The sequence below is a fragment of the Vicugna pacos genome, chromosome 19, assembly GCF_048564905.1.
Source record: "Vicugna pacos chromosome 19, VicPac4, whole genome shotgun sequence".
Classification (NCBI taxonomy): Eukaryota; Metazoa; Chordata; class Mammalia; order Artiodactyla; family Camelidae; genus Vicugna; species Vicugna pacos.
Genome location: NC_133005.1, coordinates 2855388 through 2882784, shown reverse-complemented (window position 1 = coordinate 2882784; position 27397 = coordinate 2855388). Strand labels below are relative to the sequence as shown.

The 27397-nt window shown below is 46.2% G+C and overlaps 1 protein-coding gene across 3 annotated transcripts in view; it reads left to right on the top strand.

Annotated features, from left to right (window-relative positions):
- The window catches only part of CFAP61 (cilia and flagella associated protein 61), a 257667-nt gene extending 230487 nt beyond the window's left edge, over positions 1-27180 (top strand). For all 3 annotated transcript variants that reach the window (XM_072943713.1, XM_072943712.1, XM_072943711.1), the window contains 2 exons: positions 14635-14725; positions 26696-27180. In XM_072943713.1, coding sequence (XP_072799814.1) covers positions 14635-14725; positions 26696-26896 — 292 coding nt within the window. In that variant the 3' untranslated portion in view covers positions 26897-27180. The remainder of the gene's footprint in view (positions 1-14634; positions 14726-26695) is intronic.
- Positions 27181-27397: the final 217 nt, after the last annotated feature.

The following is a 27397-nucleotide window of genomic DNA, read 5'->3' as shown; positions in this document are numbered from 1 at the left end:
CACGGGAAGCCACGGGCAGGCCAGCAACGCCAGGCCAGCAACGCCAGGCCGAGCCCAGGTGGAGAGACGGCGCCCCCCACAGCGCGGCTCTCTCTGCAGTGAGCGCGCACACTTGACTTTGGGTTCCCTGGAGGTCAGGGCAAGGAGGGAAACGTTTATCGTGGCTGGACTTGCAACGTGCCTTAAAGAAACGTCATCCATCTTCCAAGATGAAGGGCAGTTTCTCCTGGGCTACGTGTCGGGGATTCAGAAAAACCGATGGTCGGCAGACAGATCTTTCCGATAGTCGTGCAGAAATGGTATTTCTGAAAACCAGGACTTGGGGGGAGCGGGGCTGGCAGCGCTGCATCCTCAGCACAGTCTGGGCACCGTCGCTGACTCAGGACACGCGTGCTCTGGGAATCGGCCTTCTTACAGACCCCAGGGGCCCGGGAGAACTTTGTGCTCGAGAGGTAGCAGGGCCTCTTGGCACCTCAGCTGGGGGCCGGCAGGGGCCGACGGGGGCCTGCCTCCCCAGGCCATTCTGGGTGGGTCCACTCAGGGGAAAACAAGTCACCCCAGCTCCCAGTGCCTCCCAGACGGCAGCCTTCATACTCCGAGCCGTTCAAGACCGTCTCCCGGCGCCTCTGCAGCCAGGCACTCCGGCTGTCGGCGGCATGACTGCTGGGTCCCGGGCACCGCAGGTCGTTGGCCAGACGCCGCCCGCAGAGCCCCTGCTGCCCGGCAGGGAGAGGGAGCTCGATGACGAGCCTTCCAGAGGAGGGCTGACTTCCACCAGAGGTCAGGGTTTTGCCCGTAGTGCCAGGGCATGGAGGAGGCGTCTTCCCTTAGAGCAGTGAATATCCCTCACCTGGTGAGGCCAGGTCTAGACTGTGAGTACAACAAAGCCGTGGCCGAACTGCATTCGGAGAAGACCTGGTCTTCTGTTATCCAGACCTTTAGCAGGTGACAGTTACAACTGATTGTCAAATAACTAGTTGGTTTTGCTTTCAGAACCATTCATCTTAGCGTTCTAGATCTGCCTTGAAGCAATGAATTGACGCGATAGAGTCTAGCAAACTCACGTTGGGCAGGAAATGGTCACATTCGAACTTCCATTTCAGTCTTCAGGGTCTTCTGTCACAGGCTGCGTCTGCTCGTGTAATACGTCGTCTCCCTAAGTGAACCCCACTCCCCCAGAAACGTGTGATTTAATTTCCCAGCAAACCTCGGGCTAACTGGAAGTGCTTATTTGTTCCTGTTCTTGTTTTAGAAAACTATTGAAATGCATGAATCCACTTTCTTTTATGGGCCGAATATAATGGCCAGAATGCAAACCTGCAGTGTGAGCACAAGTTGTCCCCTCCTCTTCTCTGCATGTAAGCCAGCTCAGGCCAGGTGGGGATGTGGGGGACATCGGGGCTCCCCCACAGGCCTGGAAGTGGCTGTCACGTATGGAAAAGATCTTGTGTGTGTGTCGGGGGAGGTTTCCAGAATGTTTAATTTGGGGACAGGTTTGAATCTGGTGACAGATATGTTCTCGTTCTGGGATCTCCAACTAGCCACACTCTCCCGATTTTCATAAACTTTAAGAAAAGGTTTTTTTAAGTAGATGCTGTGGAGTCTACTGGGTATCATAGCAGACAACACCGGTTCACTCTTTCCTCTTCAGAATCCCGATTTATAGAATGTTACATTGTACCTAAAATAATGCCAGTGACTCCCAGAGTGCCCTGCAGCCAAGAAAGCCATGTGACCAACCTTTGGCCAGTAAGATATAACTCGAAACGCTGGGTGCAACTTGTAGGAATTGTCCCTAAAATAAAGGAGAAGGGCCATCATTATCCCCTTTTCCATCCAAGAACATGTCTCTGATGACTGGAGCTCAGCAGCCGTTTTGCTCCATGAGGCCAAGGGCCCCATGGTTAGTGCTGTGATCTGTTGTCTATGGAGCCCCCATGCCCATCCTGGACACCCTACCTAGACTTTGTCTGAGAAAAGTACACCTGTGCCTTTCTTTCAAACACCTTTATTATGGTGTGATTCCTATACAATAAAGTACACATATTTCAGGTGTACAATTTGATGAATTTTGATAGATGTATATACCTATAAAGCTACCACCACAATCAAGACAGCTAACATTTCCATCACTCCCCAAGAGGTGCAATTTTCAAATGCCCAATTTGTCCCTTCTCACCCCCTTTCCCCTATGGTAACCAAAAGTTTGTTCTCTGTGTCTGTGAGTCTGTTTCTGTTTTGTAGATAAGTTCATTTGTGTCCTTTTTTTTAAATTCCACATATAAGTGATATAATATGGCATTTTTCTTTCTCTTTCTGGCTAATTTCACTTAGAATGATGATCTCCAGGTCCATCCATGTAGCTGCAAATGGCATTATTTTATTCTCTTTAAGGCTGAATAGTATTCCATTGTGTGTGTGTGTGTGTGTGTGTGTGTGTGTGTGTGTGTGTGTTCTTTATTCAGTCATCTATCAATGGACATTTGGGTTGTTTCCATGTCTTGGCTGTAAATAGTGCTGCTGTGAACATTGGGGTGCATATGTCTTTTTGAATTATATTTTTCTCTTGATATATACCCAGGAATGGGATTGCTGGATCATATGGCAAGTCTATTTTTAGTTTTTTTAAGGAACCTCCATACTGTCCTCCACAGTGGCTGCACCAATTTACATTCCCACCAGCAGTGGAGGAGGGTTCCTGTTTCTCCACACCCTCTCCAGCATTTATCATTTGTGGACTTTTTAAAGATGGCCATTCTGACTGATGTGAGGTGATGCCTCATTGTAGTTTTGATTTGCATTTCTCTAATAATTAGCAATGTTGAGCATCTTTTCATGTGCCTGTTGGCCATCTGTATGTCCTCTTTGGAGAGATGTCTATTTAGGTCTTCTGACAATTTTTTGATTGGGTTGCTTGGTTTTTTGAAATTAAGGTGTATGAACTGTTTGTATACTTTGGAAATTAGTCCCTTGTCGGTTGCATCATTTGCAAATACTTTCCCCCATTCTGTAGGTTGTCTTTTCATTTGGTGGATGGTGTCCTTAGCTGTGCAAAAGCTTTTAAGTTTAATTAGATCCCATTTGTTTATTTTTGCTTTAATTTCCATTACTCCAGGAGCTGGTTCAAAAAATATATTGCTGTGATTTATGTCTAAGAGAGTTCTGCCTATGTTTTCCTTTATGAGTTTTATAGTATCTGGTCTTACCTTTAGGTCTTTAACCCATTTTGAGTTAATTTTTGTATGTGGTGTTAGAGAATGTTCTCATTTCAGTCTTTTACATGTAGCTGTCCAATTTCCCAGCACCACGTGTTGAAGAGACTGTCTTTTCTCCACTATATATTCTTGCCTCCTTTGTCATAGATTAATTGACCATAAGTGCGTAGGCTTATTTCTGGACTTTCTGTCTTGTTCTGTTGTTCTATGTGTGTGTTTTTGTGCTAGTACCGCACTGTTTTGATTACCGTAGCTTTGTACTGCAGTCTGAAGTCAGGGAGCATGATTCCCCCAGCTCCGTTCTCCTTTTTCAAGACTGTTTTGGCTATTTGAGGTCTTTTGTGTTTCCATACGAATTTTAACAACCTTTGTTCCAGCTCTGTGAAAAATGTCATTGGTAATTTGATAGGAATTGCACTGAACCTGTGTATTGCCTTGGGCAGTATGGCCATTTTAACAATATTGATTCTTCCAATCCAAGAATGTGGTATATCTTTCCATTTGTTTGTGTCGTCTTCAGTTTTTCTCATCAGTGTCTTACAGTTTTTGGAGTGCAGGTCTTTTTCCTCCTTACATAGGTTTATTCCTAGGTATTTTATTAACTTTTTAGTGTGATGATAAATGGGATTGTTTCCTTAATTTCTTTTTCTGCTATTTCATTGTTAGTGTATAGAAATGCAACTGATTTCTGTATATTAATTTTGAATCCTGCAACGTTACCAAATTCATTGATGAGCTCTAGTAGTTCTTTAGGGTTCTCTGGTAGCTTCTTTAGGGTTTTCTATGTATAGTGTCATGTCCTCCATGAACAGTGACAGTTTTACTTCTTTTCTGACTTGGATTCCTTTTATTTCTTTTTATTCTCTGATTGCCATGGCTAGGACTTCCAAAACTATGCTGAATAAAAGTGCCGAGAATGAACATCCTTGTCTTGTGCCTGATCTTAGAGGAGACGATTTCAGCTTTTCACTGTGAAGTAGGATGCCGGCTGTGGCTTTGTCACCTATGGCCTTTATTATGTTGACATCTGTTTCCTCTGTGCCCACTTTCTGGAGAGTTTTTATCCTAAATGGATGTTGAATTTTATTGAAAGCTTTTTCTGCATCTATTGAGATGATCATATGGTTTTTATTCTTTAATTTGTCACTGTGGTGTATCACATTGATTTGCGGAGATTGAAAAATCCTTACACCCCTGGGATAAATCCCACTTGGTCATGGTGTATGATCCTTTTACTGCATCGTTAAGGTCATTTGCCAGTATTTTGTCGAGGATTTTTGCATCTATATTCATAAGTGATATTGGCCTGTAATTTTCTTTTTTTGGTGATATCTTTGATTCTGGTATCAAGGTGATGATGGCCTCATAGACGGAGTTTGGAAGTGTTCCTTCCTCTGCAGGCTTTTGGACCAGTTTCAGAAGGACAGGCATGAACTCTTCTGTGAATGGTTGGTAGGATTCGCCTGTGAAGCCATCTCATCCTGGACTTTTGTTTGCTGGGAGTATTTTAATTACTGATTCAGTTTCAGTGCCTGTAATTGGTCTGTTCATGTTTTCTTCCTGGGTGCATATATATTCCTTCCTGGTTCAGCTGTGGCAAACTGTCCCTTTCTAGGACATTGTCTGCTTCTTCTAGGTCGTCCTTCTTGCTAGCGTACACTTGCTCAGAGTGGCCCCTTATGAGCCCTGGTATTTCTGTGGCGTCAGCTGTGACGTCTCCTTTTCATTTCTGATTTTATTAATTGGGGCCCTCTCCCCTTTTTCTGGATGAGTCTGACTAAAGGTTGACCAGTTTTGTGTATCTTTTCAAAGAACCAGCTTTTCGTTTCATTTTTCTTTTCTTCTGGTTTTGTGGTCTCTGTTTCATTTGTCTCTGCTCTGCTCTTTGTGATTTTCTCCTACTAGCTTTGGGCTTGGTTCCTTCCTCTTTCTCCGGCGGCTGTAGGTGTCCGCTTGGCTTGTTCATTTGCTGCTTCCCTTGTTTCCTGACGTGGGCTTGTGTCGCTACCATAAGCTTCCCTCTGAGAACTGCTGTTGCTGCGCCCCGGAGGTTTTGGATCATCCTGTTTTCATTTGTCTCAAAGCATCTTTAGATTTTCTCTTTGATTTCTCAGTGACCCATTGGTGGTTTAGTAGCACATTGTTTAGCCTCCACGTGTTTGCAGTTTCTGTGGTTTTTTCCTTGTAGTCTAACCTTGTAGTGCTGTGGCCCAAAAAGATGCTTGGTATAATTTCAGTTTCTTAAATTTACTGAGGCTTGCCTTGTGAGCCAACATGTGGTTGATTCTGGAGAATGTTCCATGGGCACCTGAGAAGAATGTGTATTCTGTCATTTTTGGATGGAATGCTCTATAGAGACCAGTTAAGTCCATCTGGTCCAATGTGTCGTTTAGGGCCTGTATTTCCCTATTGATTCTGTCTGGGTGATCTGTCCATTGATGTATGTGGGGTGTTACGGTCCCCCACTGTTACTGTGTTATTGTTCATTTCTCCTTTTATGTCTGTTAACAGTCGCCTTATATACTGAGGTGCCCCTGTGTTTACAATTGTTGTATCCTCTTCTTGGATTGATCCCTTGAGCATTATGCAGTGTCCTTCTTCGTCCCTTGTAACAGCCTTTACTTTAGAACCTCTTTTGTCTGATGCAAGCCTTGCTGCTCCAGCTTTCTTTTGGGTTGCTTGCATGGAATATCGTTTTCCATCCCCTCCCTTTCAGCCTGCGTGTGTCTCTAGCTGAAGTGGGTCTCTTGCAGACAGCGTGCGTGTGGGTCTTGTTTTTGTGTCCATTCAGCTGGTCCGTGTCTTTTGGTTGGAGCTTTTAATCCGTCTACATTTAAGGTAATTATTGATACATACGTTCTTGTTGCCGTTTTGTTAATTGTTTGGAGCTTGTTTTTAGGTCTTTTCCCCCCTTTCTTCTTTTTGTTCTCTTTTCTTATGGTCTGATGACTGTACAGCTACATTGGTTTGTGATTGCCATGAGGTTTTGGTGTAGAAGTCTATATAGATACATGATTGTTTTAAGTTGCTAACCTCTATTTTTTTTCTTTTTTTTAACATTTTTTATTGAGTTACAGTCATTTTACAATGTTGTGTCAAATTCCATTGTAGAGCACAATTTTTTAGTTATACATGAACATACATATATTCATTTTTTTTTCGCTGTGAGCTGCCACAAGACCTTGTATATATTTCCCTGTGCTACACAGTATAATCCTGTTTATCTATTCTGCATATGCCTGTCAGTATCTACAAATTCTGAACTCCCAGTCTGTCCCTAATTTCAAATGCATTTTAGATACCCTGCATTTGTACCCTCCTCCCCTCATGGTTACATTTCTTGTTTCTAGTTGTGGCCTTTTCTTTTTTTTTACCTAAAGATGTTCCTTTAACACTTGTTGTAAAGCTGGTTTGGTGGTGCTGAATTCTTTTAGCTTTTGTTTATCTGTGAAGCTTTTGATTTCTCCTTCAAATCTGAACAAGAGCCTTGCTGGATAGAGTATTCTTGGTTGTAAGTTTTTCCCTTTCATCACTTTAAATATATTGCGCCACTCCCTTCTGGCCTGGAGAGTTTCTGCAGAGAAATCAGCTGATAACCTTATGGGAGTTCCTTTGTATGTTATTTGTTGCTTTTCCCTTGCTGATTTTAATATTTTCTCCTTATCCTTAATTTTTGTCAATTTGATGACCATGTGCCTCCGTGTGTTCCTCTTAGGTTAATCCTGTGTGGAACTCTCTGCACTTCCTGGACCTGGGTGACTGTTTCCTTCCCCAGGTTAGGGAACTTTTTGGCTATTATCTCTTCAAATATTTTCTCAGATCCTTTCTGTCTCCCCTCCCTCTGGGACCCCTATAATGCGAATATTAGAGTGCTTCATGTTGTCCCAGGGTTCTCTTAAACTACCCTCATTTCTGTTCATTCTTTTTTCGTTCTGCAGTAGTGATTTCCACTCATCAGTCTTCTGGCTCATTGAGCCATGCTTCTGCCTCATTTAGTCTACTTTTGGTTCCTTCTGATGCATTGTTCATTTCAGTGATTTTTTTCTTCAACTCTTTTTGGGTGTGCTTTACATTTTCTAACTCTTTATTAAAAATTTCACTCTGTGCATCTATACTCCTCCTGAGGTCTCTGAACATCTTTGCCATCATTATTTTAAACTCTTTCTCAGATAAATTACCTGTCTCCTCATCACTTGTTTCTTCTTCTGGGATTTTTATCTTGTGCCTTGGCCTAGGAGATATTCCTTTGCTGCCTCATATTGTCTGTCTTTATATTTTTAGGTAGGTTAGTTATGTTTCTTGACCTTGGAGAGGTGGCCCTCTGTGGGAGACGTCCTGTGCGTTCCAGCAGTACATTCCTCTCTTGTCACCCAAGGGCCAGGGTCCAGCATGTCCCAGTGTAGAGTCTGGTCTGTGTTTGTGGATTCCTCCTATAGGCTTTGGGGTTGTTTTCTTATTTCTGGTATCAGTCCCCTGGTAGATGAGGCTGGACTAGAGGCTTATGCAGGTTTCCTGGAAGAAGCAGTTGGTGTCTGCCCTCTGCTGGGTGGAGCTTGGTCCTGGGCCTCTGGTGGGCAGGGCTGTGTCTAGAGGTGGTTGAGGGCTTGGGAAGTCTGCTGATGGGTGGGCGGAGTTCCTACCCAGTATGGCCTGAGGCGTCCCTACAGGCTGTTGGGTGTGGCTGGGTCTTGGTACCAGTGACCCAAGAAAGATGCCAGCCTCCAGGAAAGCTCATGTAGATGAACACTCCTGGAATGTCCACCACCAGCTTTTATGTCCCCTGAGTGAGCCACAACTGCCCTCTACCTCCCCAGGAGACCTTCCAAAACCAGCAGGCAAGTCTGGCCTAGGTTCCTATAAAGTCACTGCCATTGCCCTTGGACCCAGCATGCACAAAATTCTGTGTGCACTTCCCAAGAGAGTGAAATCTCTGTTTCCCCCAGTCCCATGGGGGTGCCTGGAGCCAAGCCCCCCTGGCCTCCAAAAGCAGATGTCCTGGGGTCTCCTCCTCCTCCCAATGCCAGAACCCCGGGCTGGGGAGCCTGGCGTGGGGCTCAGAGCTCTCACTCCTGTGGGACGGCCTCTGTGACTTAATTATTCTTCAGCTTGTGGGTCGTCCACCCGGGGGGTTTGGGGCCCGATTATATTGCAAGCACACCCCTCCTACCGTGCTGCTGTGGTTCCCTCTTTATGTTTCCAGTTGAGGAAGGTCTTTTTTGCTAGGTTCCAGTCTTTTTGTTTCGATAGTGGTTTAGTAGTCAGTTGTGGTTTCATTATAGTCACGGGGAGAGGTGAGCTCGTGGTCCTCCTACTCCGCCATGACCGCAGCTTCACCACAGTCCCCTCGCTGCACCGTGAAGCACCTGGCACACAACGGCCGCGATGGATTAACAGCAAAGAACGGCCTCCAAGGTCTTCCCCTCCTGGCCACTCTGCAGCCACTGAAGTCAGCTGTCAGCTCTGGCAGACGCCAGGGACAGAGAGGAGTGCTAAGAAAGGTCCTAATGGAGCACAAATGAGAAGGAATGAGTATTGCTGAGAACAGAGAGCCAGGGGCAAGTGGGTATCGGTTTGGAAAGGCCTCACTGGACCTGTTAGGGAGGATGGACAGATGGACAGACGGATGAAAGGAGGAAGGAAGATGGGGCATAGCATGTGATCTTGGCACATATACCGGCATGGAGAAGGGGACGTGGGACAGGTGGCTTCAGAGGATGTGCTTGCACACCCGCCTCTTACCCACCCTTTCAGTCAGGCCCCCACAAGGGTCCCCCTGCCCGGCATCACTTGAGCCAACAGAACGAGATGGCTTTGGGTTCAGAAGCCGAGGAAAGCGTTCTTCTTTGATCAAAGTATGAGAGGTACGAGCTTGAGGTCTCAAGCACAGGCTCTCTGGGGCAGGCGGGGACAGGACGGGGCTGTTCGAGGGATGTCACCAGCCGGGAGGGGTAGCACAACTGTGCAGCCCAGGCTTCAGCTCCCGGGCAGCGGGCCCCTCTGCTCATGGCCCGCCAACGTGGGCTGCAGGCACAGGGGTTCTGTGCTGGGGACTCAGATCCGATGTGTTAGGTGCACATGGGCCCCTCTAGGCAAGTGAAGCGAGGCTTAGAACAGAAGAAGAGCGGGACCTCATGCCCAGGACTCCATCCTGTTTCTCCCGGGGGCCCCATGGGGCTGTGCCGGTGACAGTTCCACATCACACACTCCCCTTCACCAGGCCTGGGGGGCACAGGCACGTGGCCCCGCAGGTGAGCGATGCTGGCCGGGCTGGTGGGTGACCACGAGGAGCCGCGGGGGTGTCCGTTGAGCTGGTTGTTGCCACGTAACAAGGACCCAGCTGAACCTGATCTTTTAGAGGAAGGCCGAAAATCCAATTTCCAAATGCTATTCAGGCCAAGGCAGAGACGTCTAGAGGTCGTCCCTGGCTCCCGGGGTGTCCATTTGCAACCTTGATTGCGGACCTTGATGTCTGTCCCTCCTCTTCTTCTGGGGGTGATGCCTGCAGGAGGGGCATGCTCCCCGCCCCCAGCCACGCTGCGGCCCCCAGGCCGAGGCTCCCACTGAGTATGACCTCCCGGCACTGCCGGAGGAGAGTGGCTGTCCTCCCCGCGGCCCAGGATGCTGTCAGTGCACAGAAGGACATGTACCATGTACATCATGCTCTCGGGAAGGTTGGCGGACCCCTCAGCTGCACTCCCCCCCCCAGGAGAAAAGGCTACTCTTAGGTGGCTTTCCAGCTCGAAAATCCCTGTGCAGGTGCGAGTGGCAGCTGGGGACCCTCTTCACAGGTCCAAAAGCAAAACCTGACTGTGACCACACTAAGATAAAATGAGGACTCTTTTCACTTAAAAAGTAAATTAACAAAGAGAAAGGGGTGTGCTCCCCCCGCCCACGCCTGCCCTTTCCTGTCCACCGTGCAGTTCGGCATTTCCAGTGAGGCCTCGGGCTTCCGCGCCAGTTCCCTGTCTGCTGCTGCCGGGCCCTGAGAGCAGGACGTGAAGGAACAGCACCTTTATCCACCTGCCTTTCCCCTTAGACACGTCCTCTTTCTCCCGAGGCCGGCGGGTGTCCGGTCCAGTTGTTTTTCTCGGCATCCTTCGTGGCCCGTGGCGAAGCTGGTGCTCAGGTCCCCGCCCAGTTTATGTGATTTTGTGGATAAAACAGGCGGGGTGACCAGATAAGGGTGTGCTCTGGAGAAGCCTGATCAATTCCTTAGTGATTGGACCATATCGACCAGAAATGGTTAATTCAGTTCCACGAGTCGATATTTCCCAGGGCTTCTCAGAAAACTGTATCATTCGCAAAAGTGATAGAGAATTTAAGTCTCCCCCAGATAAACCAGGCCCGCCCCGGCCCAACGGACAGAGACAGTCCCGTCTTCTGTTTGGGCCCCGGAGAATTTGTGTGTGCAGCTGTGTAGGAAGGAGTTTCGTGATGCACCCACCCAAATCTACACGGCCACTTGGAAACCCCATTGTCACCGTGGTGTACCTGACCGTCTTTCTTGAAGGTTCCGTGGAGACCCACTATGCAGGCGACCCTGTGGTTACTGTCAGTCTTCCCTTTTTGAATGTAAATTGGGAAAGAAGTAAATATCTTCTATTTTTTAAATCCACAATATTCATGGAAATATTAATTTCCCTAAAGCTTATCACTAAGGCCAGTTACCCATAGCCCTTGGGGCCGTTAGTGCAGACCTGCCTCCAACCCCAACCTTGGCAAGGATCCTAGGTCCCCCTCTTCTTCCTACAAAGAAGGAAAGAAACTAGAACACAGCAGTCATTCAGTTTTGGGGAAAAAACTAGACCTAAAACTTTTTATAAAGTCAAACTTTTAACATCCTTGTATCAAAAGATGATCTTTGTTTGATGAAATAGTATCATCAGTTGCAAAATGAGTTTGGTTAAATTCAAAGCTTTTCCAGTTTTAAGAATGAAGCCTGGGGAGAGCCATAGCTCAGTGGTAGAGTGTGTGCTCAGCACGTGCAAGGTCCTGGGTTCAATCCCCAGCACCTCCATTAAAAAAAAAGAACGAAGGCTGCCATGTTTCTAGGATGGTCCGTGCCAGTCCCCACGCCCTCCCACCCTCGCTAAACGGGGTCGCTGCAGCTGGCGCAGAAGCTCTCCACAGAGCTGGGAGAAGCAGCCCCTTCGCCCCCCAGCAGGTGTCCTCACCTGCTCCTCCAGTCCCCCAAGGACCAGCCTATGCTGATGCTGCGGAGACCCAGAGCCCGGAGTGCGTCACAGCTCAGGACGCGCCCTGCGAGGTCAGAAGCGCCCCACGCCGCGAAGCAGGTGGAAGCACCCAGGTCAGGAGCTCCCGGGACTCGAGCTTGGATGGATGGCACCGGGGCAGGTGCAGACGTGGGACGGGGTCCTCTGCGCTGCCCATCAGGCAGGAAGGCCAGGGTGGAAGATGCTTGGAGGTGAGTGTCTTAGACCCTCCACAGGGAGGAGGCGGAGAGGGAGCAGCAGGTGGTCTGGGCACAGCTCTGGAGCTAGGAGAAGCCGGAGCTTAGGCAGGCATCCCAAGGGGGTACCCTGACTCTGCCACCTCCGGTCTGCTCCCCCTCCCAGAGCTCCTGCCCCCAACCCCAGCGGAGGAGGACGCCTGGAAGCCCCTCAGCTCACAGCCTTTTGGAGAGACGACTGTGGCTCTGCAGAATAGCAGTTCCCGTGTGGCTGCGCTGGCGTGTGCACAGAAGGCTCTGCCGGGTGGCAGTCCCACGAAGGTGAAGACCGATGTGCAGAAGCTCCTGTCCCAACGGGAAGGAGCCCGCATACTCCTCAGTGACGCTCCGGCGCCCCGGCTGGGCGCTAGCGTTTCACCACCCCTTTGGAAGTGGCTTCTAAGGCCACCACTGATGCTGAAAAACCGAGAAGCAGCCTTCAGGAGTCAGCTCTTTGGTCCCAAGGGCACAGCTGCCACAGACGAGTCCTGGGTCACTGGCCAAGGACAGCTCACTGCAGAGACAGTCACCTTCTGGACAAGAATCCCCAAAATGCTTGGCCACAGGAGACCAGTGCGGGGCTGAAATGAATGACATTTCAGGGCTCCTGAGTCACTGGTCTGCAAGCCGCTCAACGTGCCATGCAGTCGTCTAATTTCCAGGCACCGTCGCTGCTGGACGCCATGTGGCCGCGAGTTCCAAAGCCAGCAGAGGGACCGTGCAGAAACGTCCTGCTTCCTCGTGGACACCCTCAGGTCCCGTGCAGCCTGGGCGGGCCGCAGTCACTCTCAGAGAAGCAGGGTTCCCCCAGAACTCCCTCTTGGAAGCTCACGACGCAGAGTCACCGGCAGCAAGGCAGAGGCCAGGCCGTGAAGGCGCTGGGCGGGGAGACACGTGAGCAGCACGTGGGCAGAAGGCACGGGCCGTGCTGGTGCCAGGAAAGCAGCGAGACAGAGGCCAAGCCGCCCGGAAGGCTGCGGCTACACGTGGACCCCGAAACCTGAGAGGGTGGGGACTCCCGAGCCTGCGTGGAAATGGGGACGGGGAGGCGGTGCCTCAGCCACAGAGGGAAGACGGTGACAAACTTAAAACGGCCCGTGGGTGTCCAACTTAGGTGTTAAGGAAGTTTCAAGTTTCTCAAGCCCACAGCTCCCCGCGGCTTTCCCGGAGGCTGTGTGGACCTCGAAGGCAGGGCCTGTCCCGGCAAAGCTGAACGTGAGTGCCTGGGCTTAGCATCCCTGATGCTTCGGTCCAGGACCTGCCGTCCGAGGAGATGCGCCAAGGCATCGGCCTGCAGGCTTTACTCAGTCATTGCCCCGGGGGTGAGCCCTCTCCGGCGTCTCCCATCCTCACCTGAGGTGCATTTCCTCCTAAGCGGTTCCTGCGAACACCCTGCGCTGTTCCCTGTTCACCACCTGGATGTAAGCACCACGCGGCAGGGTCCCCGGTGTTTCCCCAGTCCCCAGGGAGGTGCTGGCACACGATGAGGATGGGGTGACTGTTAGTGGCAGAAACAGCTGGATGAATATGTGACCTGAACAGCAAAATGGGTAGTTAAGCGTGCAATCAGGTCGCATTCTGGTCAAGTGAACAGGTGCTCGGTACTAAGTGTGCGGCTGACGGTGCAGCTGCCAGGCACTGCCCGCCCTTGTCTTGTTTTGTTGAAGTAGAGCTTACAGTGTTGCATTAGTCTCAGGTGTGCAGCAAAGTGACACAGTCACAATACATTCTTTTTCATATTCTTTCCTTTATAGGTTATTACAGGATATTGAGTATCGCTCCCTGTGCTCTACAGTAGGACCTTGCTGTTTATCTGCGTTCTATCGAGTAGTCTGTGTCTGCCAATCCTAGACTCCTACTTTATCTCTGCCCCCTGCCCCTTTGGTAACCGTATGTTTGTTTTCTGTCTGTGAATCTGTTTCTGGTTTGTGAATAAGTTCATTTGTGTCACTCTTTCAGACTCCACATCAAAGGGGTACATGGTGTTTGTCTTCGTCTGTCTGACTTCACTGAGGTTGGGGATCGCAGGTCCACCTGTCGCCCTGACCTGCGAGTGCCTCGGTGTCCCTGGGACACTTTACCTCTCCACCTCCCCAGGGAGGAACTTAAGTCTCAGAGAACAGAAGGTGCTCATCTGCACGTGGGCAGCGGTGTGTCTTTCCCCGCGCATCCACGACACCCACGACACCCACTAACAGTCACAGGAGTGACAAATGCACCTCCAGGGGAGTGTGGAGCCCACATGGTCTCACCCTGAAGAAGGGAAGGTTCCCGTCTGAGACTCTCAGCATTTAAAAAAGTAGGAGTTAAAATACTGGTCAGTGTTCTTGGTTCTTCCGAGAATGCATCAAATATTCAGCAGTCGCCTGTAACCAGAGGTGGCCATACTGTCCTCCTTGTAAGACAGCATTGATCCAAACAGTTTTCAGGGAAAAGTTAGCCAGTAGGGCCACCAAAAGAGCCACTTTCCTGAGAGAGATTCAATTAAGCGTCCGTGCAGTTGCACGAGGAGCAGGCTGCGACACTGAGGTGGCCTGTTTTCTGGTCATGATGGATCCAGAAACCTTAATGAGGAACAACATTTGTGTTACTGTCTACCCAAATTTAATTTGTTTATGCAGCGGTTCAGTTAATCCTGCAATCTGGTTTTCGCAGACGAGGGCAGATAATGGAGACACCGTTCTTTACAAGTCTTCAGGCTTTTAAATTCTGATAAAATCAGGATTCTTCACTGGGCCTTGCCTCAGCTCTGAATTAAACCACTTTAAATGTAATTATGGAAACTGGCCTGACATCAGGGACATCCATTTGCAAAATTGATTGGCCAGGCGGTTCCACGAGGCATCTTATGAGCAAACGATGGCAAAGGGGCCAGAACTGTCATTTATAAAGGCAAAAAAGCAGGTAAATACTTTATTAGTGGTAATGAGAAGGCTTCCAGGGAACTGAACCTTGTTCTTTCCTCACCAGCTACTTCACGGAGCCGTGGTGCATGGCCCTCTTTCACGATCGTTTTATTGATCTCAGGAAGGAGTTGCGCCAAATCTTATCCTCCAAGGAGGTAAGAGTGATTAACGGATGTGCGGCTCAGGCCTCGCAAATCGCCAGCAGTTAGAGCCGTTGTCATTTAGACTCTTCCCTACTTTCCCACTTTATGGTTTTACTTTGAAAACCAACTGTGTGCTTCATACAAACGCACTACAGCGTAGGTGCACGTAGACAGTGATGTTTCAAGGCAAGTGGACTGTTTCATCTCCGAGGGGGGCACGATTCTTTTCCCCTTTCCCCAGCGACAGCACTGTGAGCGGCAGCGAGCCCGCTGGCCGAGGCCAGGCTGTGGATCGCGTCCCCGTGCCCTCGGGAACCAAGGCTGCGCGCCTGCCGCTCCCGTCCTGTCCCTGTTTGCCAGCCACTCACTAAACGTGTGCGCGTGTTGTTATAAAGACGTCAGAGGTCGTCAACAGATGTCCGAACACACTCCTTTCATAACCGAAACTTCTTAGAGTGAAACACAACTAGCCAGGAACTAGGCCGCGTACCCCGCAGGCTCCGCGCTCAGCAAGAGGCTGGACTGCGGTGTCGATCGTAAGGTGATTGTGAAACTTACCTTTTTCAGCACGAGAGTCCTTGCTCCCCGAGCTGTGCAGAAAGGTCACACCCGGGCTCAGAAAGTGGTCAAGCATCCACTCCTGACTCTTCCTCAGCTCACTCAGGCCAGGGCTCAGCTTCCACCTTGCCGACTGTCCCTGTGTCGCCTCCGCCTGGAGACCTGCCACCTCCTCTCAGGTCCCCGTGGTGTGGGCTGCCCCGCGGGATGCAGGGACGTCCCTCTCGCCCTGGTCGCCACACGCCCCACCTCACTGCATCCCAGCAGGGACCCTCCGAGGGGCAGCGGCACTGCTGTCCTCACCTCCACTAAACCAGTGACGAAGCAAAAGCTGAGAGACTCTAAGGGCCGCCAGCCGGCACACGTCTCAAGCATGTCTCACTGCAAAGCCGGGGTCCTCGGTACTGAGCCGAGCTCGTGGCCCAGCGCCCTCTCCCCATTGCCCCGCCCCCGGTCAGTTTTGTCCCTGGGGTCCACACTGGGAAATTTAAATAGTTTTCCTAATTTGAAGTAGATTCAGACTGCGGAAAAAACAGGTTTCAAGTTTAAACCAAACTCAGTTCTCTTTGGTGCCCTCAAAGATGGAAGGGAGGCAGAGGGGCCAGCGGCAGAATGCACAGGGCAGCCGGGGCTCGAGGCACTCAGAGTGGAGGTGACAGTGGTAATGAGGTAGAGACAGAGACCCAGGATGCTGCAGGTCACACCGGCCCCTGCAGCGCCTCCGGGGGTGGCGGGGAGGAAGCTGGTCCACGTTAGACCAGGCCCCGATCTGGAAGCCTGGTGCTGACTGAACTTCATTCAATGCTGCAGACCCTCCCATCCCCCCTTAAATGTGATCTGCAGCTCACTGCTGCCCCACAGGAAAGATTCGTCATTTTCTAGTTATCCCATCAAAACTCTGCCCAAATCCTTCTAAACCCTGGATCTGAGTTCCGCTGTTAACCTTCTGCACAGGGCCAAGGGGTTTTAGGCATAAAGCTTAAAAGGGAAGCTTTCCCTTCATGTTTCCAAGTACATCATCAAGTGCAATGACGGCCTCTCACGGCACTCACTGAGCCTCCCTCCACCTTTTACACACACACAGACATTTGCCGGGGGTCAGTCTGCTGGGCATAGACTCAGCCTGGACAGCAGGCCCTGGCGGCAGACCAGAAGTGACCTTTGCAGAGGACAGACTAAGGGCTCCCCGACCGTCCTTGATTTCCAGAAAGGGAAACCTCTGGAAGAAAAGCCTTCACTCGGGGACTGTCCTGACGTCTGTCAAGGGAGAGGCCACAGGATGGGCTGGGGACGGCAGGGGCGTCTGCCTGTAGCTCAGATCCCCGCGGAGCAGGGACTAGCTGCTCCCACCTCAGAGAGCTGTGGGAGGAGGAGAGGAGGGCCTGGTGTGAGCACATGGCACAGAAGAATGGCTCCAAGCATGTGCCGGCCACCACAAGTAAGAGGGATGGTGACAGCTACGGTGGAGACAGACCAACAGTGGAAGCAGCAGTCATATAAGTAGATTTGCAGGAATTTCACTTAAGAGCCTGGTAATAGGAAAATAAACCAGGGGGAGGGTGCCAAGATGCTGGAGTGAAGGAATTCACAGCTCGCCCCCTCTCACAAATACACCAAGAATTACATCTACAGACACACTGAATCACACAGAATCCCTACGAAACTTTAAGAGACTGTCTCTCACTTCAAAATACAGGAGTCCTCACAAAAAAAAAAATGGCTAAGGTGGGGACAAGGGCAGCGTCAACAGAGAGTACTTTGTAAGCCCACATAACAAGTGACAAACACCAGCACAGAGGGCACTCCCCGGTGGACATCTCCTGCAGAGGTACACTCAGCGACTCTTCTTTCCAGCTTCAGCTTCACCTGTACACACTGGGGCTTGGAAGCCTCTATTCCAGCAACAGTGGAGCAGACCCGCTCCTGTCAAGGCTGTGACAACCACAGAACAAACAAGGAGAACCACTCAACAACAGCAATCCGGGCAGGCTCTGATCACCACAGCACCAACCACACCCCCAGTCAAAGGGACAGCAGCCAACACACATGGAAAGAAGACGTCGCAACCATCCACAGTGAGAGCAGACCTCGTGAGAAAGCTATCAGATGTACATAGTCTACACTGCACGCTCCCACTTTAAATTATAACAACAACAAAAAAACCCCCAGCCCTTTAAGACCACAGTGGATGACTGATACTCCTGAATCCACAGAGCCAGAGAAACGTAAGTAAAATGAAGAAGCAGAGGAACCACTCCCAATTAAAAGAGCAAGAGAAGTTCCCTGAAAGAACGATCAATAAAATAGACATTGGCAGTCTACTAGATCATAACTTCAAAAGGGGGTGATAAAAGCACTGATGGAAATGAGAGAGACTATGAATAGAGATGCAGAATACTGTAAAAAGGAAATAGAAATTATAAAGAGGAGCCAATTAAAAACAGAAAACTCAATGGCTGAGATAAGAGCCAACCTAAAGGCAGTCAAAAGCAGACTACACAATGCAGAGGAACGAGTCAGTGACTTAGAAGACGGGGTAACAGAAGTCACCCAATCAGAAGAGCAGACAGAAAAGCAAATAAAAACCAATGGTAACAATCTAAGGGACCTATGGGATAACATAAAACGTGCCAATCTGTGCATAATATGGGTCCCAGGAGGAGAAGACAGAGAAAAGGGGTCAGAAAAGGTATTTGAAGAAATCATGACTGAAACCTTTCCAAACCTAAAGAAGGAATCAGATATCCAAGTACAGGAAGCACAGAGGGTCTCCAACAAGAAGAACCCAGACAGACCTATACCAAGACATATTATAATTAAGATGCCAAAGTTAAAGAAATGATTCTAAAGGCAGCAAGAGAAAAAGGGTGAGTTATAAGGGAGCCCCCATGAGGCTTTCAGCTGATTTCTTTACACAGACACTGCTGGTCAGAAGGGAGGGGCAAGATATACTCAAAGTCCTGATTGAAAAAAATCTGCAACCTAGGATACTTTATCTGGCAAGACTGTCCTTTAGAATAGAAGGAGAGAGAATTTCACAGACAAGGAAAAACTAAAAGAATTCAGCAATACTAACCCTACTCTAAAAGAAATGTTGAAAGGTCTACTCTAAATAGAAAAGAAGTAGGAAGCTATAGAAATGAGAAAATCATAACTGGAAATGCAATAACTACAATGAGTTGCAAGAGAATAAACATGAAGATGTATAAGAGGACATCAAAATCATCAAAGGTGGGAGAGGGGAGCAAGAAAATATAGATTTATTTTCTCTCTTCTTTTTTTTTCTTTCTTTTTAGTATGTATTTGAGCCTACAAGACTATCAGTTTAAAGCAAACAGATGCATTAATGGGTTAATATACTTGAAAAACAGGGTAACCACAAGTCAAAAGCATACACTGCAGTCACACAACCCAAAAAGAAACCAAGCTAATACAAAAAAATGTATCAAACCACAAAAAAAGGGGAAAGAAAGGAACAGAGAAGAAATACCAAATCAACTGGAAAACAAAAGTTTGAAATGGCCATAAGCACACATCTATCAATAATTACTGCAAATGTCAATGGACTAAATGCTCCAGTCAAAACACACAGAGTGGCAGATGGGATAATAAAATAAAAGCCTACAATGTGCTGCCTACCAGAGACCCACTTTAGAGTGAAGGACACATAGATTGAAAGTGAGAGGGTGGAAAAAGATGTTCCATGCAAATGGAAATGGCAAGAAAGCAGGAGTAGCAATACTCATATCAGACAGAATAGACTTTAGAATATAGACCATAAAGAAAGATACTATATAATGATTAAAGGAGCAATACAAGATGAGGATATTGCACTTGTTAACATATATGCACCCAATATAGGAGCACCTAAATATATAAAATACTAACAGACATAAAGGGAGAAACTGATGGGAATACAATGGTAGTAGGAGACTTTAACACCCCACTAATATCACTGGACAGGTCTTCCAGACACGAAATCAATAAGGCAGCAGAGATACTAAATGACAATAGAACCGTTGGCCTTGGTTGATACTTTTAGGACACTACATCCCCAAAATACAGAATGTACATTCTTACCAAGTGTGCATGGAAAATTCTCTAGGGAAGATCACAAGCCTGGGCACAAAAGAAGCCTCAACAAATTTAAGAGGATAGAAATTAAACAACACGCTACTAAAAAACCAATGGGTCGATGATGAAATCAAAGAGGAAATTAAAAAATACTTTGAGACAAACATCAATGAAAACACAACCACACAAAATCTAGGGATGCAGCAAAAGCAGTCGTAAGAGGGAACTTCACAGTGATTCCCCAAAAAACAAGAACAGTCTCAAATAAACAACCTAACCTGCCACCTGAAAGAATTAGAAAAAGAACAAACAAAACCTAAAGTCAGCAGAAGGAAGGAAATAATAAAGATCAGGGAGGAAATAAATAAAATAGAGATTAAAAAACAATAGAAAAAATCAATCAAACAGGAGCTGCTTTTTTGAAAGAGTAAACAAAATTGACAAACCTCTGGCCGGGCTCACCAGGAAGAAAAGAGAGAGAACACAAATAAACACAACAAGAAAGGAAAATGGAGAGATTACAACCAACACCACAGAAACACAAAAAGTCATAAGAGAATATGCTGAAAAACGGTATGGCAGCAAACTGGACAACCCAGAAGAAGTGAACACATTTCTAGAAACATACAGTCCACCAAGACTGAATCAAGAAGAAATAGATCATTTGAACAGACCAGTCACTACAAGTGAAATAGAATCAGCAATAAAAAAATCTCCCTGCAAACAAAAGTCCAGGACCAGATGGCTTCACTGGGGAATTCTACCAAACAAAGAACTCATATTGATCTTTCTCACACTCTTCCAAAGGATTAAAGAGGAGGGAATGCTCCCAGACTCATTCTATGAAGCCACCATCACCCTGATACCAAAGCCAGACAAAGACACTACCAAAAAAGAAATCTATAGGCTAATGCTGGTAATGAACACAGATGCAAAAATCCTCAACAAAATATTAGCAAACAGAACCCAACAGCACATAAAAAAGACCATACACCATGATCAAGCTGGATTCATCGCAGGGACACAAGGGTGGCTCAACATACGGAAATCAACCAATATGATACACCACATCCAAAGGGAAAGGACAAAAACCACATGATCATCTCAATAGATGCAGGAAAACCATTTGATAAAATTCAACACCCATTTATGATAAAAACTCTTACCAAAGTGACTATAGAGGGAACATGTCTCAACATAATAAAAGCTATTTATGACAAACCTACAGCCAGCATAATACTCAATGGTGAAAAGTTTAAAGCCCTCCCGCTGAAATCCAGAACAAGACAAGGATGCCCGCCCTCACTACTTCTATTTAATCTATCATTGGAAGTCCTAGCCACAGCAGTCAGACAAGTAAAAAAATAAAAAGGATCCAAATTGGAAGAGAAAAGGTAAAATTGTCACTATATGTGGATGTCCTGATACCATATATAGAAAACCCTAAAGGCTCCACACAAAAACTACTAGAGCTGATAAAAGAATTTGGCAAGGTAGCAGGTCACAAGATTAACATACAGAAATCAGTTGTATTTCTTTACACTAACAATGAAATATCAGAAAAGGATAGTAAAGAAACAATCCCTTTTGAAATTGCATCCCCCAAAATAAAATACTTAGGAATAAATCTGACCCAGAAGGTGAAAGACTTACATGTGGAGAACTACAAAACACTGATTAAGGAAATTAGAGATGACTTAAAGAAATGGAAAGATATCCCATATTCTTGGATTGGAGGAATTGATACTGTTAAAATGGCCAAACTAACCGAAGCAATCTACAGATCTAATGCTATCCCTATCAAATTACCCAGGACATTTTTCACACTAGAACAAGACACTCTGTTTTCCATCGATGGAAAACAGTATGGAGATTCCTCAAAAGGCTAAAAATAGACTCACTGTATGATCCAGCAATCCCACTCCTGGGCATACATATCCAGAGGGAACCTTAATTCAAAAAGATACATGCACCCCGATGTTCATAGCAACATGGTTTACAATGGACAAGACATGGAAACAGTGTAAATGTCCAACAACAGATGACTGGATAAAGAAGTTGTGGTAAATTTATACAATGGAATACTACTCAGCCATAAAAAAGAATAAAATAATGCCATTTGCAGCAACATGGATGGACCTGGAGGTTGTCATTCTAAGTGAAGTAAGCTAGAAAAAGAAAGAAAAATACTGTATGATATCACTCATATATGGAATCTTAAAAAAAAAAGACAAATGAACTTATTTACAAAGCAGAAACAGACTCACAGACATAGAAAATAGACTTATGGTTACCAGGGGAGGAAGGGATAAATTGGGAGTTTGAGATTTGCAGATACTAACTACTGTATATAAAATAGATAAACAACAAGTTTATACTATATAGCACAGAGAACTATATTCAATATCTTGTAGTGACATATAATGAAAAAGAATATGAAAACAAATATATGTATGTGTATGTATGACTGAACTATTATGCTGTACACCAGAAACTGATACAACATTGTAAACTGACTATACTGCAATTTTAAAGAAAGAAAGAAAAGAAAGCAGATTGCCTTCACTCAAAAATTACAATTCCTTTTCTCAAATACTGAGATGATGTAACCCACTGAATTTCACTTTCTACCTTACCTTCAGGGAAGTACAGAAGTTCAGTCCTATTAACTATGACGTCCCCAAGCTGTTTATCCATTTTCCTCTCCTTCCACATGTGGAGAAAGAAATAAAAAACTATTACCTATGACTCAGTGTAAGTCATATATAGATTATAAACCTGCATAGTGTTTATTTTTTTAAAAAATCATTTTAAGACATCTCAATTCCTTTTGTGTAAGTGAAAATGGGAACAGATTATAAACCCACTGGCACTGCATTTAGCTGTGGCTGAAGCCAAGGTGAAATTCTGTATCGTCAGAATCATCCTTCAAAGTCCTTTAAGAAAGATATGACAATTATAAACATGTATGAACAACAACAGAACCCTACAGTGTATGAAGGAAATACTGATGGAATTGGGGAAAAATAGTTTAAAGATGATAGTTGGAGACTTTGAAATACCACTTTCAGTCATGGATAGGACCACCAGGTAGACGATTAATAAGGAGACAGAGGACTTGAACAGCCGGGTACACCAGCCAGACCTCGCTGTGCACAGAGCACTCGGCTCCCCCGCAGCAGGATGTACGTTCTTCTCTGGGGCACATGGGACGTCCTCCAGGACAGGCTGTGACATAAGTGTCAGTAAGTTTTAAAAGATCTAAATCATGCAAAGTATATTCCCCAACCTCAGTGAAATGAGCCTGGTAATCAACTAGAAGTGGAATAACAGGTTTTTAAGCAACTTCTTGCTTTCAAATGGAGTATTAGAAATGCTTAGAGACAAATGAAAATGAAAACACAACAGACCAAAATTTATGTGATGCACAGTGAAAACAGTTTTCAGAAGGAAATCTATAGCTGTAAATGATTCCATTGAAAAAAAAAGGTGGTGGGGGGGGGCAGACTTCAAATCAATAACCTAATCTTACCCCTTACGGAGCTAGAGAATGAAAACCAGACTAAACCCAATGCGAGCACAAGGAAGGAAATCATCATTCGACTGGAGATAAATGAAACAGAGACTAGAAGAAGGACAGAGAAAATTGGCAAAACAAAGCGTTGGTTCTTTAAAAAGGTCAAAATTAATAAACCTTTAGCTAGACTGACCAAGAAAAAAGAACTCAAATTCCTGATGAAATGGAAGTGGGGACATTTCTTGCAGAAATAATGGTTTAAAAGAATGCTATGAACAGTGTATGCCAACCAAATAGAGAACCTAGATGAAACAGACGAATTCCTAGAAACACACAAACTACAAAAGCTGACTCAAGAAGAAACAGAAAATCTCAGCAGACCTATCGTTCGTAAAGGTACCGAGTCAGGGATCCAAACCCTCCTGACAGAGAATCCCCAGACCGGGCGGCCTCCCTGATGAATTCCACCGAGCACTTAAAGAAGAATTAACACCAGTCCTTCTCAAACTTCTCCAATAAAATAGAAGAGCAAGGGAAACGCCCGAGCCCCCTCTGTGAGGCCAGCACGGCCCTGATACCAAATCCAGACCAAGACATCGAAAGAAAACTACAGAACGACGTCCCTATGAATTTCGATGCAGAAATCTTCAACAGAACACAGCAGACTAAATCCAGCAGCATATTTAGGAGATTGTGTACCATATCCCATGAACATAAGAGTGGGTCAGCATAATGAAAATTAATCAGTGTAATGCACAGCATTCCTAAAATGAAAGGGGGGAAATGCTATACTCTCAATTGATGCAGAAAAGGCATCTGACTAAATCAAACATGGTCTCGTGGTAAAAACATTAAAAAGCCCAGAAATAGAAGGAAACTGGCCCAACCTGATTGAGAGCGTCTATGAATGGCCCACGGCTAACAGCACGCTCAGCGGTGAGAGACTGAAGTTCTTCCTCCGAAACCCGGAACGAGGCAAGGATGCCCGCTCTCACAACTTCCATTCAGCACTGTACTGGGAGCTCTAGCCACAGCAGTTAGGCAGGAAAAGGAAATAAAAGGCATCCACGTTTGAAAGGAAAACTGTCTCTTTTCTCAAATGACATAATCTTATTTAATAAAATCCTAGAGAATCACAAAATAGTATTAGAGATAGTAGATAGAGTCAGCAGTTACAGGGCTGTACACCAACACACAACAGTCAGTCGTCGACATTACAATCAATGATCCAAAATGACATTAAGAAAACAATTCCATTTGCAATGGCATCAAAAAGAATAAAACAACCAGGCATGTATTTAAGGAGGAGGTACAAGATCTGTACACTGAGAAGCAGGAAACATTTCTGAAAGAAGCTCAAGATGACCTTAATAATGAAAAGACATCTGTGTTCATGGACTAGAAGACTTAATATTCCTAAGACAGCAACCCTATGCAAAGCACGCTATAGATTCAGGGCAATCCTATAAAAATCCCCATGGTATTTTTTTTTTTTTAGAAATGGAAACACCAATCCTGAAGCTCATATGGAAATGCAAGAGATTTCAAATAGCTAAAACAATTTTGGGAATAAAAAAAGTTGAAGGACACGCACTTTGCAATTTCAAAACTTAATACAAATCAGTAAGCAGGACAGTATGGCAGCGAATTAAGGACAGACACAGAGATCCATGGAACAAAATCAAGAGTCCAAAGTAACCCCATCTACACGAAGAGATGTTAACATCATTAATCATTAAGGAAATACGAAGCTGAACAGCAGTGAGATACCACTTCACACCCACTAGGATGGTTACCGTAAAGGAAAAAAAAACAGGAAATAATGAGCGTTGGCAAGGATGTGGGAAAACTGGAACTCTCGCACATTGCTGGTGGGAATGTAAAATCATCACGCAGTTGCTGTGGGGAAACGGTTTGATGGTTCCTAAAAGCTTACAGACAGAATTACCATATGACCGAGCCACTGCTGTCCTAGGTGTACAGCCCAAAGACCTGAAAATCAGTGTCCAGATGAGTACTTGCCTATGACTGTTCATTGCAGCACCATTCAGAATTACAAGACGGAAGAAAGAACCCCAATGTCTGTCAGCGGACCACAGGGTAACTAGATGTGGTCTCTCCATACAAAGGAAACTTCATGTGCCATAAAAGCAGTGTAGTACTGATACATTCTAGAAAGGGGACGAATCTCAGAACATTACGGTAAATGAAAGAAGCCAGACACAAAAGGTCACGTATGAGGCCTCAGGAGGTGAGCTGTTCACAGGTGAGCCGGCCCGGAGGGGCGGTGGTCACACCGTGAGCAGCCACCCCAGGAGAGGCAGATGCACAAGAATCCTTCTCTAATCTAGAGCAGTATTTGTCTTGCATAAATTTAAAAGTTCCATTTTGTGACTTTACACCATTTACCCCAATGTTAGAATAGCATCACACAAGATGAGCCCAAAATCCTCAATAATTTTTGTAAATTCGTTGTTTATGTTTGATACAATTTTTCTGAAAGATTAAGGGAGAAAGAACCAACCTCATATATACCGCATATATGCTCAGGGACTCAAATGTTTCAGCACCTCTAATATTTAGTTCTGGGTACCACTTGCCTTCTTCTCTCTCACTGTCTGTGCTGAGTGCATGAAGTCCTGGACCCGCACTGACTGTTCTTCCGAGCAATGTGTGTGTAACCTCCCACACCTGGTTGTGTCTTGCTTAAATAACCAAGTGATAATTATCTTACGTCTCTGTATAGTGTGAATATATTTTTCCATCTGTAAGTTCGTACTGTTAATAAATTAAGAATCCAGTAGAATTCTGCAAATTATCCACTTTTTTCTGTTAAAAATAAAAAGAATTATTGGAAGTTCAAATGAATATACCATCAAAGTCCATGTTCCCTTAGGGTAATTTTCAATGATCGTGGTGTTCAGGAGGCACACAAACCTCGGTGAAGTGCTCTTTCTAACAACCCTCCCACAGACGGGCGGGCAGCTGATGTAGCAGATACTGCAACATGTCAGCCCAGGAGGCAGGTGGTGTGTGTGCAGCTGCAAACTGCCCCATTCTGTCACCTGGCCTCTAGGTTTGAATATTTTTATATTAAAATGTTGGGGAAATATTATAAATATGTACAGCATATGATTCTCAACTTCAAATAACTTTATTCTCTCTTAGCCTCATCTTTCAAGATATCAGTGACATTTCACTTTACTAAGAATTCATTCTAGGGTTTTAAAAATCCTATTTCTTGGGGACTGTAACCAGATATAGTAAACCATCTAGGAGTTTTCATGCAAAAAATGTTGAATCGCTTCCTTTCTTATTTTTAAGATAAGCATGCTCTACAGGTAATTTTTATCTGAAAATTAAGACCTTAAAATCACTCTCCTTGCTGAACCTTAAAGACATTATGCTAAGTGAAGTAAGCCAATCACAAAAAGACAAATAGTGTTTAATTCCATTTATGTGAGGTGCCTAAAATAGTCAAATTCATAGACACAGAGAGTGGAAGGGTGGTTGCCAGGGGCTGGGAGGAGCGGGTGGGGAGTCAGTGGTTAAAATAGATAAACAGATGCAATTTGGGGGAGGGATGACCATCCTGGAAGTGGATGGTGGTGACGGCTGCACAACAACATGAGTGTCCTTAACGCTTCTGAATTGTGCACTTAAAAATGGTTGAAGTGGTAAATTTTACATCATGTGTGTCTTACCATAGTAAAAAAAAAAATTAACCAATAAAAAAAAAAGATCAACGTCAGGGAGTTTTAGTGAACCTGCCCTCTTACTGTGGCATTAAGTCCAAGTCATTTCGGTCTCTGGACCCTCACTGTCTTTTCCAGGGGGAAAGCCTTCCTTCCATAGAAGAGTTAGCCCGGCAGATGGAAGATGAGGAGATTAACCTGCCCGAGAAGCCCAGGACGTACCTCAAACGAGTTTTCCGGGAGAGCATCTACAAGCCGCTGGTGGAGCGGAGCATCCTTGACTACCTGCGCTATAATCACTACCACCTGCCCATGTACGCGTGGCCAGGCATCATTTAGCTGCGGCCGCCGTCTCCGCGTGATCGTTTCCGCACGTGTCGCCCGGGGGAGCGCTGTGTGGGAACAGGAAACCTCTGAAGCCCGGCTGCACCATCGGACACCGGCTTGGTTTGGTCCTTTCTCCTCCGCGCCCACCTCTGCCTGTAGTTTTCTATCTTCCCAGTAGGTGGCGCACGGCAGCGCCTCTCGATCCTGGGGCAGGGAGCCGCTCCACCAACGCCAGGCGTGCTCCCGGGCACAGACACGCATGTTAGCAATAAAGTGGGATCGTACCGTTGTCTTTACCTTGGGCGTGATTCTGCTTGGTTTCCTGAAAAGTCCTGTGAGTCCCTTACACGTCTACCCCATCATACTCGGAGGGCGATTAAAAAAAAAAAAGAAAGAAAGAAAACGGTGTGTCCAGGATGGAAAATAGTGAAAACAGATGATGGTAAATGAACTCTGTAATTCAACATCAGAAGCACTGATGGCTTAGGAAAGTTTACAGGAACTTTTGAAATG